This window comes from Mytilus californianus, unplaced genomic scaffold, assembly GCF_021869535.1.
Source record: "Mytilus californianus isolate M0D057914Y unplaced genomic scaffold, xbMytCali1.0.p SCAF_3, whole genome shotgun sequence".
Taxonomy (NCBI): Eukaryota; Metazoa; Mollusca; class Bivalvia; order Mytilida; family Mytilidae; genus Mytilus; species Mytilus californianus.
The window spans coordinates 5,983,628-5,996,151 of NW_026262679.1; the positions used below are offsets into that span (position 1 = coordinate 5,983,628).

At 31.0% G+C, this 12,524-nt stretch overlaps 1 protein-coding gene across 1 annotated transcript in view; it reads right to left on the minus strand.

Moving 5' to 3' along the window:
• The window catches only part of LOC127733353 (uncharacterized), a 44,940-nt gene that overhangs the window by 4,084 nt on the left and 28,332 nt on the right, over positions 1-12,524 (minus strand). Inside the window, exons 12-17 of the mRNA XM_052242721.1 lie at positions 6,406-6,766; positions 5,171-5,191; positions 3,967-4,034; positions 3,496-3,612; positions 2,074-2,193; positions 1,245-1,386 (exon numbers count right to left, since the gene is read on the minus strand). Of these exons, the coding sequence (XP_052098681.1) occupies positions 1,245-1,386; positions 2,074-2,193; positions 3,496-3,612; positions 3,967-4,034; positions 5,171-5,191; positions 6,406-6,766 (829 nt within the window). The remainder of the gene's footprint in view (positions 1-1,244; positions 1,387-2,073; positions 2,194-3,495; positions 3,613-3,966; positions 4,035-5,170; positions 5,192-6,405; positions 6,767-12,524) is intronic.

Below are 12,524 nucleotides of genomic sequence, written 5' to 3' on the forward strand. Positions count from 1 at the left end.
ATTAGCCTGAGGTGTTTAGGATTAAACTGTATATACAACAATAAATAAAAGATAATAGGCAATTACCTAGTGATCAACTAGCTAGTTTAAGACACAAGCAAGGTTGATTAAAAGTGAAATACTGACAAAGGATTAAATTGTACAAGTTGTATAAACAACAATTTAATTTGATGCTGTTGAAAACATGGAACGTTTACTGAACCTCAAAGACAAATGAAATCAACTCAAATATGATATTTATGGCTTGTTTTCTATCCAAGCCAATGGAATACCTATATAAGTACAGTTGTCTTGGACTATTCTAAAATTTTAAATGCAAACCGTATTTTTATATCACCAAATACACCAGCAGCAAATAAAAGAAGACCAAGTATCTAGCCAAATTCAACTCTGCCTGGAGATCTGATTTCAAATGATGCAGATCCAGTACCAAGGGTCAAGACCATGCTTACTACACTTCATGCAAAGCTGACTGTGGTGGCCCTAATGATTTGACCAGACTTATGGGGACAGCTACCCACCAGCAAGCCTACAACTCTATCAATTAACACCTTCTGTTACAAGCATGTTCAGTAGTAGTACCAAAGTTGACAATGTAGCTGAATCAGGGGTACTTTTTGCCAACTCTGTATGATGGCTGATCGCTTTATCTTGAATTATTATTAATGAATAAATATTTGAAACCCCTTATCTTCCTATTTTTATCAAGTAAAAATGGATATGGAGTTGTTGAAAGGTAGGGAATTATTGTTCTTTTAACAAACAAAAAAGAAGATATGCAGTTTAAACACACAAAAAACCATTGCATACGTCGATAAATAGGTCGATAAAAAATCTCCAGTTATGAAGCCCAAACTCCAGCTGAAAATTTCCAAATCTCCAGTTGTGGCTTGACAACTCTGTCACATGTCTGCATAATTATAACTGGCATTTCAGCAGGTTTTATATTCTACTAACACATGTACATTAACCACAGTAATTAATCTTGCATTTTTGTTTGTTTTCAAAGATCTGCATTTATAAATGTGCAAATAAATTAAAATTAACAGTACATTTGTTAATTGTAAATATAGAAAACAGAGGTAAAGCAGACTTATATTGTACTGTAAAATATGATGTGTTGTTGTTTGCTTAACATTCAATGTACTATACAAAAGAGAAAGAAACTCAAAGTGATGTCAAAATAAGAGGCTTCACTGATAGAAATTAGATAAAGTTAAATTAAACAGAGATTATGTACATACGTTGGAACTGGTCTTCATCGTCAGGGATATACACTCCTTTCGTTGGTATCTGATGCCGGGTGGTATCCAGTGCATGTGCTAATGTATCATACTCCTTTGTAAGCTGTGGCAGACTGGACACGATAGGACCTAATGACTGTCGCTAAAAAAGATTTAGTCAAATCTTGCAAGTAATTTCTTTAAATGCACAGGTCATCTTATTTGTTGTTACAATTTTTAGCCATACTAATGGTTTCATCAAATTCTTATTTACAAAGTTATTTACAAATCCATGATGAATAAAAGTTTGATTGACAAGTTAGCAAAGTTTTTTTGCTGAAGCATTGTAATTAAGATTGACACCAGAGGACAATACATAAGTGGAGTTTCATTGTGTATACAGTATAACAAGATTTGATTGGGTGATTGATTTGATTTGATATTATCCTGAAAAATCTTGTGCACATAGTTTCTTTTTATTGTTTAGATCTACTCAATATAGGAAATTGATAATGTTTAATATGAATGATCTTTTTTTAATAAAGGCAAAAGAGAATAAGAGTTTTATAACTATTGTTATAAATCAAAGAGTATTACACCATTGTCAAATAAAGCCTTTGTCATTACTACTAAATTGACCCAGAAAACTTTGAGAGCTATATATTTTTCAGATCTAAAATTTCAAAATAACCGGTTACCTTTACTGTTAAAAAGTGTAAAATTTCACGTAATCAGTCTACAAGAAATGAAATTTTGACAACAAAATATTGATCAGTAGATTTAAAATTGAAATGGAGTGTTTAGAGACCTCTTTATGTCAGTTTCTCATTCTTTACACATGTCAACCAACCTGCAAATCAATCTGTACATCAACTTCATTCAGATGTTTTAATCTCATCAATTCTTTATCCATTTCATGATTCTTTTTCTGCAGTTTTTCTACCTCTGTGTATATACCTAAGATCTGAGCCTAGAAATACAATCCAATACTATTAATAGCATAAATCATATATTTTCACCCGTTTTTTTGGCTAATGGTGAAATACGTTCAAATGTTATCAAGAGATATTTAACTATTAAAGAACATGGGTCTATAGGACACCATGTTCCGCTTGCAATGTTACATTTCCCATAGGACACCATGTTCCCCTTGCAATGTTACATTTCCCATAGGACACCATGTTCCCCTTGCAATGTTACATTTCCCATAGGACACCATGTTCCCCTTGCAATGTTACATTTCCCATAGGACACCATGTTCCCCTTGCAATGTTACATTTCCCATAGGACTCCATGTTCCCCTTGCAATGTTACATTTCCATGCTCAGTGAACTGCCAAATTTGGGTAAAAATCCTACTTTGTCATATTAAACAACATTGTTAAAATAATATAATAATGGTTTAATGCTGTTAAAATGTTGAACTCATTTATGTGTTGATGTCTTTAAGTCTCTTTTAAATTTACTCAGAACTTTTATAGACTTTTAGAATGGTTTACGCTGACATATTGTATAGACATCTGTCTCTTGTTGAAGACTGAATGTTGCCATCTAGATGTCTTTTGGTTATTTTGGATGTTGTGGTGGTCTCATTGATACGCAACAACTCATTTTATTCAGAGAAGGTACAAGCTCTGTTCAGCAGTATGATATCTATAAAACTTACCATAGCTTGTTTTTCCTGTTCAGCAGTATGATATCTATAAAACTTACCATAGCTTGTTTTTCCTGTTTAGCCATGATATCTATATAACTTACCATAGCTAATTTTTCCTGTTCAGCAGTATGATATCTATTAAACTTACCATAGCTTGTTTTTCCTGTTCAGCCATATGATATCTATAAACCTTACCATAGCTTGTTTTTCCTGTTCAGCCATATGATATCTATAAACCTTACCATAGCTTGTTTTTCCTGTTTAGCCATATATGATATCTATAAAACTTACCATAGCTTGTTTTTCCTGTTTATCCATGATATCTATAAAACTTACCATAGCTTGTTTTTCCTGTTTAGCCATGATATCTATATAACTTACCATAGCTTGTTTTTCCTGTTCAGCCATATGATATCTATAAACCTTACCATAGCTTGTTTTTCCTGTTCAGCCATATGATATCTATAAACCTTACCATAGCTTGTTTTTCCTGTTCAGCCATATGATATCTATAAACCTTACCATAGCTTGTTTTTCCTGTTTAGCCATATATGATATCTATAAACCTTACCATAGCTTGTTTTTCCTGTTTATCCATGATATCTATAAAACTTACCATAGCTTGTTTTTCTTGTTCTTCCCTGACTTTTTGTGCTTTGGTAGACAAGTACAAAGATTGAATGTATCTAGCATACAACATGTCTAACTGATGTTGTGTTAGTTTGGCTTGTTTCTGTGGAAGGGAGAACGTATAATTATTATGTATTTATATTATTATTTATAGACATAAACAAAATTCTTCATAATTTAGACTTCTTTCATATTGCTATATAGTCATAAGTATGGACTCCACAATTTTAGTGTTATATAATACACACGGTTTTCATTCTTAGATCTATAATGCAATCTTTAAAAGTTATTACTTTACTATTTGTAACTTCCAAGTATCTTTCAAGGTAAACATAAAAACAATATTGACAGAATGACAGGTGCTCCACTGCTGAAAGTGATAATATCTGTATGCTATTTCTCATATATTTTCCTACATGTACATGTATATGCATATCATGTTATAAATAATACTTGCCTTTTTCTTTGGTGGAAGATGTGTAGATACATTAGACAACACAGAATGATTGATTCTAGAGCCTTCACCTGTGAAGTATAGCATAAATATTTCAATTTGATGTGTATTTTACATATGCAAACTACTAATAGTTTATGATAAACTTCAATGATTTTGTTCTTCGTTTATTTACATACATCAACAACTAAAGAACACATTGCATAATTATTCATGTCTTTTAATTGAATGTTAGCTCTAATTTGAAATCTGTAGATGATAAAATCATAAAAAGAATTATAATAATGAACTGAGCTCTAATGTCTAGATCCTTTAACTCACACATACCTTTACATTATAATTTTAACTTATTATTTACTTAGGCTTAATCTAATAATATCAAAATGCAAAAGCTCACTAAAAAAAGAGCAATCAAATTCCAATTAGAAAAAAACCATAGCTACTGACATATACAGAGGGAATTGATATTTTGATGTACCATATTTGAAATGAATTCATTCAAAATGTGTTATGTAAATTATCACAAGCAAATATAGTTGACCTATTGCTTATAGTATCTTAGAAACAGACATAAGCATGAAAACTTAAACTTAATACTGAATACCAATGAATAATGAAAATGAGGTCAAGGTGAGATGAACCCTGCCAAACAGACATGTACACCTTACAATAATTTCTGTACACCAAATATAGTTGACCTATTGTTTATTGTATCTGAGATACGGACTTGACCACAAAAACTTAACATTGATCACTTATTGATGTAATGAGGTCAGATGAACCCTGTCATACGGACATGTAGACGTTGCAAGGATCCCATATACCAAATATATTTATCCTATTATTCATAATTAGTGAGTATTTCTCATGACAAAAAAAAATGTACAGTCGCTAAACAAGGTCAAGGACAATGGACATATAACAGACACACATCCAAATATAAAGCTTTATACAAATAGTTTAAGCTGTTGCTACCAAAGATAAAAAATGCTGATTTATTTCCAAATTATTCATGGAATAAAAATAAGTAATGTAATTCTGCATGCACTTCTGAAGTTCATACATTTAACTTATTTTTTTTAGTAGAATATCTTTGTCTTTCAAATCATTTCATTGCAATATGGTACATAACATGCTTTGATAAATGTAGCTGATCAAACACACAAAAATATAATCACAACAATCATGCAAAAAAAAAAAATCTTACGCCATACTGATTTCCTTAAACCTTAGGGAAAAAATATTTATTAACTAAAACTTTTGATCTTATAAGAATGTTAAAGTTCCAATATATACATGTATTTTCTTGTATCACTATGTTGTAGAATGTACATGATGTATGTGCATGTGTGTATCAACATTTAAGTATACATGTGAAACTAAACTCATCAGATACACAACTCAGTTATTAGCAAGTCCTCATCTGAAAATTGTAGGAGTTGATTGAACTTCTGGGATAAATTTAATATTACTGTATATCATTTTTTTGTGTGTGTGTAAGTTTTTTTTTTGCTTTGTTCATGGCGTCTTTAAACACACATAAATGAAACCGTGCTAAAATTCACTCCAAATGGTGAAGTATCTCTATTCCAATTTCCCACATGTTCATTGGTAGATATCAAGTACATGTATACCAAGGTTAAATGTCCAATAAAAGATAATCAGTCTTGTCAGTGTTCACACAAAACTGGCAGTCTTATTGGTCCTGACCACTAAAAATCAGGTAGGTCCCCTTATTTGATTGTAGAGATGGTTCTGATGTCCAGCTAAAAGTTTGTGGTGGTTTAACTCTTATTCTAGGCTGTCTAGTATTTTAGTATGACTCCTGATTACAATCCTTATCAATGTCTGATACGGAACCATATAGTTATGGTGCAGAATGACCTTATCTTGTTTATACCTACATGTATGGAAATAGCAAATTTTTTCGTTTGAAGTCCAATTACATTACAGTGATTTTTTGTGTGTATATTACCAATCAGCATGAATTAACTTGTCAATTTTGTCATAAAATCTTGAAAACCCTAATTTATTGCATTGGCATTGGAAGTAAGTTGCAGAACCTAATTCACTTGGAATGAATATTTTTCAAATAAATAGAAATGACTCCAATTTTCACATAACAAATTCAACAGCTACAGATCACTAGATATTTACAGCAATTTAAAACAAAGTAGTTCAAACATTATACCCCAATTATAGCAGCACTTTGTTCAACAACAAAAAAGTTCTCAGAATTTTGGGTCCTAAATGCTCTTTAACATTTTATTTTATTTGGCCTTTTAACTTTTCTGATTTGAGCATCAATGATGAGTCTTTTGTAAATGAAACGTGTGCCTGGCGTATATAATTTTAAGCGTGGTATCTATGAGTATATATTCCACTCTACAAAGAGTTACTAATTTCTTTGTCAGTAAAGATTTAATAAAATATTTGACATACCAGTAGATAAAACAGATATTTCTGGATGTATTGCAGAAGCATCGATCTCATTAGGGAAATCTGAACCATCATGTGTAGGTGTTGACGTCTGTCCTCCAGTTGTCATGTGCGAGTTGTCTGGTGTGTGTGAAGTATCTCCATTGTTATTCATACTGATTCCCATCTCTCCTGATTGACTTGTAACTTTGCCTTTACTCTGACTGGTTCCTGTATCACGACTGGAAAGCTTTGGTTTTTGGACTGTTCTTGGGGAAAAATCTATGGATGTATCTTTGGTTTTGCGTGATATTTTCCTTGCAGATTTTGGAGCAAAATCCATACTTCTACTAGCCTTTGAAATGCTCCTATCTGGCTTTGTTGGCTGATAAAATTAAATTTGTATAGTATTATTTCAGTAATAAGTAGTGTAAATTCAGAAATGTTTGTGATGTTTTTATTATTGCCAAAAATTGATAAAGGATAAGTTCCACCAAATCAAAGCCTTAAAGGCCATAAAAGCAATTGCTGCCATGTTAATGTTTTGGGGACTTTTTCATCCACATATATATAAGAATTAAACCCGACAGGAGTGTTGTCTAGTGAGAAATAAGAAGGTTTTAACTTTATATCAATAAAAGACTTTAGCAGAAAGTCATTTTTGATATGTTTTATATTTCACAAGGAGACAACACGTTTACCAGGCTAAAGTTGGGGTCAAATTTACATGTGCTGAAACATATAACTCAAAAAGAAATTATCCCCTGGTAGTGTTTGTAACTGGACAATAATTTCCTTTATTGATTTAATTTTAACAATTGTCATAATTAATTTAAATTTAACCATTCAATTAAAACATTTCAACTTTCCAGACGCAAATGTTGAAAAACACGAAAGAAATAAAATATCTTACAAGAGATAAACATGTAAAAAATAAATATATATTTCAGCTTACTAAAAATATTTTCATAATGTTACTTTGTCTTCATTTCTTAAAACTAAGTCCCAAACATTATTGCTCAGTTGATATGTGTCATCCTCATGCGGTACGAGATAACTATAATTCTCATGCAATCCCGAAAAGGGGGGTCATCACAGACAAACATGACATTAAATTGTCATTATACGAACAAGAACAAAAAGCTCTTCGTTGCTTTGATATTTATCAATTTTCAGGAAACATTGCGAAAAATGATCTTCAATATTTCGAAAACATGTGAAATAAAATTGCAAACACGGTGGACCGTCGAGTGTCAACACACGTAGTAGACTCGTCCACTGGAAAGACGAGGATAATGGTTTCATCATTTGTCATGCATACCCAGTTTTGATTATGATATCCAAAAGGACGTACTTTTTTTCAATCTATGAAACTAGAAAATTCCAAATTGTAAATATCTCTTCATCTGGACTTGGCATCTATCACGTTTTGACGGGTCTATTTCATTAGTAAGGTGATCGATAAATCTTACGGAGTTATGACAAAAAAGGAAAACGAACTTATTGTTATGTGTTTTTAACAAGGGTTTCGTTCCGCTAAATTATTTGCGCAAACAAATCAACAAAATAGGTCAGTTAAGTTTGTCTATTTTTAGATTACAGGTAATCATTTGACACTACGTATAACCTGTGTAGTGATTTTGATTTTACAATAAATTTATGAATGAATGATAATTTTATGAATGAACAAGAGCACCTGGCCTCTTTCTTAGAGAAACACCAATTAAACATATAAAACCGTATTTAATAAGAGATAATTCAGTAAAATTTTCAATACTAAATCAACAACTGAAATGATTCGATATTTTGTTGAAACATAGTACGAAAGGAGAAAGGAATCGGTATAAAAATGCACTTTTTTTCACTCGGACTTCTATGTTTTTTTATAGTCAACCGGTTGTCCCCCTAAATACAAAAATACATCTACAAGAACATACGTTGAAACCTCTTAAATCCACTAATGTTTTTCAAAAGTTTCAAGCTATGTATTGCAATAGAAAACATACATAGGTGTTTAAGAATGACAGACCAGGAGCCTTTTTAACAAAATACTATGGCTTGATATGGGCGGAGTCTCTGATCTGCGTCACAAAGATGGCCATACGCGATGGCATAAAAGCAATTGCTTTAAAAAACAGTAAAAACTTGCATTTTATAAATTTTGATAGCATTATTTGTATGCAGCATGAAATAGTAATAATTGCTCTACCATTTTAGTTCTTTGCTCAACAATCGCATAATAAGTGCACGCAAAAATTCTTTATTTACAATATTTTGTTGGTCTTATTTATCACAAGTGTATTAAAACAAGTTTAAATACTTGAGCTGTAAGCAGTTTTATATAGAAGAACAAACACAAATAAGAACAAAACACTAATCAACATCCCTTCAGGTAAGATAGACAACCTTGATTGTCTGAGATTTCTGAGGCTCCTCAGTTTTCTGAAAAGAGATTAATTAATAGACTTCATAAAAAAAAATATGGGCCTCTTCCAAGGGAAATACTTTTGTCTACCATTTAAAAATATTGTAACAAGAAATGGCAGTTCATGTTTTCAAATATTTATAGTAACCTATATTTATAATAACAGCAACCATGCCAGCTATATTTATAGCTACAGCAACCATGCCACCTATGGACTGTTGTTTCAGAAGTTTTTAAAAAAGATTAGGACAATGACAGATCAAATAAGATGCAGAGTGCTCACATAAGGGGAAATGTTCAAGATGAGCTAAACAAATGCATTAAGTAGTAATGCTGTAATGTTTTTGGGCTGCTGTCTTATCAAGGGATACCCCTTTATTTCTCATTCTCTGCCCTTTAACCAGTTTTATTTACTTATGATATAATAGTGAAAGAGAGGTTTTAACTTAAGCATCAGTTTTACTTACTTTAGGATATAATATGGATAGAGAGGTTTAAACTAAGCATCTGTTTTATTTACCTCAAGATATAACACTGATAGAGAGATTTTAACCTTAGCACCAGTTTTATTTACCTAAGGATATAATACTTATAGAGAAGTTTTATTTACCTTAGGAAATAACACTAATAGAGAGGTTTTAACTTTAGCATCAGTTTAATTTACCTTAGGATATACTACTGATAGAGAGGTTTTAACTTTAGCATCAGTTTCAATTACCTTAAGATATAATACTAAAAGAGAGGTTTTAACTTTAGCATCAGTTTTATTTACCTTAGGATATAATATGGATAGAGAGGTTTTAACTTTAGCATCAGTTTCAATTACCTTAAGATATAATACTAAAAGAGAGGTTTTAACTTTAGCATCAGTTTTATTTACCTTAGGATATAATATGGATAGAGATATTTTAACTTTAGCATCCGTTTTATTTACCTTAGGATATAATACTGAAAAAGAGGTTTTAACTTAAGAATCAGTTTTATTTACCTTAGGATATAATATGGATAGAGAGGTTTTAACTTTAGCATAGTTTTATTTACCTTAGGATATAACACTGATAGAGAGGTTTTAACTTTAGCATCAGTTTTATTTACCAGAGGATATAATACTGATAGAGAGATTTTAACTTTAGCATCAGTTTTATTTACCTTAGGATATAACACTGATAGAGAGGTTTTAACTTTAGCATCAGTTTTATTTACCTTAAGATATAACACTGATAGAGAGGTTTTAACTTTAGCATCAGTTTTATTTACCTTAGGATATAATACTGATAGAGAGGTTTCAACTTTAGCCTCAGTTTAATTTACCTTAGGATATAACACTGATAGAGAGGTTTCAACTTTAGCATCAGTTTTATTTACCTTAGGATATAACACTGATAGAGAGGTTTTAACTTTAGCATCCGTTTTATTTACCTTAGGATATAACACTGATAGAGAGGTTTTAACTTTAGCACCAGTTTTATTTACCTTAGGATATAACACTGATAGAGCGGTTTTAACTTTAGCATCAGTTTTATTTACCTTAGGATATAATACTGATAGAGAGGTTTTAACTTTAGCATCCATTTTATTTACCTTAGAATATAACACTGATAGAGAGATTTTGACTTTAGCATCCGTTTTATTTACCTTGGGATATAATACTGAAAAAGAGGTTTTAACTTAAGCATCAGTTTTATTTACCTTAGGATATAATATGGATAGAGAGGTTTTAACTTTAGCATAGTTTTATTTACCTTAGGTATAACACTGATGGAGAGGTTTTAACTTTAGCATCAGTTTTATTTACCAGAGGATATAATACTGATAGAGAGGTTTTAACTTTAGCACCAGTTTTATTTTCAGTAGGATATAACACTAAAGTTAAAACCTCTCTATCAGTAGTATATCCTGATAGAGAGATTTTAACCTTAGCACCAGTTTTATTTACCTTAGGATATAATACTTATAGAGAGGTTTTATTTACCTTAGGATATAACACTGATAGAGAGGTTTTAACTTTAGCATCAGTTTTATTTACCTTAGGATATAACACTGATAGAGAGGTTTCAACTTTAGCATCAGTTTTATTTACCTTAGGATATAACACTGATAGAGCAGTTTTAACTTTAGCATCAGTTTTATTTACCTTAGGATATAATACTGATAGAGAGGTTTTAACTTTAGCATCAGTTTTATTTACCTTTGGATATAATACTACTAGAGAGGTTTTAACTTTAGCATCAGTTTTATTTACCTTAGGATATAATACTGATAGAGAGGTTTTAACTTTAGCATCAGTTTTATTTACCTTAGGATATAATACTGAAAAAGAGGTTTTAACTTAAGCATCAGTTTTATTCACCTTAGGATATAATATGGTTAGAGAGGTTTTAACTTTAGCATAGTTTTATTATACGCCCGTCAATTTTTGACGGGACGTATTATGGTATACAAATGTCCGGTGTCGTCCGTCTGTCTGTCTGGCATAAACATGTCGCACTGTAACTTGAGAATGACTTATCCAAATTTCATGAAACTTAACATAGTTGTTTCTTATGATGGTCAAACGATCTGTATACTTTTTGGTGAAAATAAGATTAAAACTTTTTGAGTTACGGAACTTAGTAACTAAAACAGGTGTGTGTTTTTTTTCACATGTCGCGCTGTATCTCAAAAACAATTTATGATTATTGCTTAAAACTTTACACACTTCTTAGTTATATTAACCTTAAGATCTGTATACTTTTTGGTGATGATTCAAAATTTTATTTTTGAGTTATTAAGTATTTTGTTAAAAAGGGGGAGGGGTTTTTCACATGTCGCACCATATCTCAAAAAACGATTTATGATTATTGCTTAAAATTTTACACACTTCTTAGTTATATTAATCTAAGATCTGTATACTTTTTGGTTTTGATTCAAAATTTTATTTTTGAGATATTGATTTTTTTTTTTTAAAAGGGGGGTTTTCACATGTCGCGCCGTATCTCAAAAACGATTTATGATTATTGCTTAAAATTTTACACACTTCTTAGTTATATTAATCTAAAGATCTGTATACTTTTTGGTTTTGATTCAAAATTTTATTTTAGAGATATTGAGTTTTTTGGAAAAAAAAAAGGGGGTTTTCGCATGTCACGCCGTATGTCAGAAACTATTTATGCTTATTGCATAAAAATTCACACACAAGACGACAGGCGTATCATGCGCTCATGGCGCAGCTGTTTATTTACCTTAGGATATAACACTGATAGAGAGGTTTTAACTTTAGCATCAGTTTTATTTACCAGAGGATATAATACTGATTGAGAGATTTTAACTTTAGCATCAGTTTTATTTACCTTAGGATATAACACTGATAGAGAGGTTTTAACTTTAGCATCAGTTTTATTTACCTTAAGATATAACACTGATAGAGAGGTTTTAACTTTAGCATCAGTTTTATTTACCTTAGGATATAATACTGATAGAGAGGTTTCAACTTTAGCCTCAGTTTAATTTACCTTAGGATATAACACTGATAGAGAGGTTTCAACTTTAGCATCAGTTTTATTTACCTTAGGATATAACACTGATAGAGAGGTTTTAACTTTAGCATCCGTTTTATTTACCTTAGGATATAACACTGATAGAGAGGTTTTAACTTTAGCACCAGTTTTATTTACCTTAGGATATAACACTGATAGAGCGGTTTTAACTTTAGCATCAGTTTTATTTACCTTAGGATATA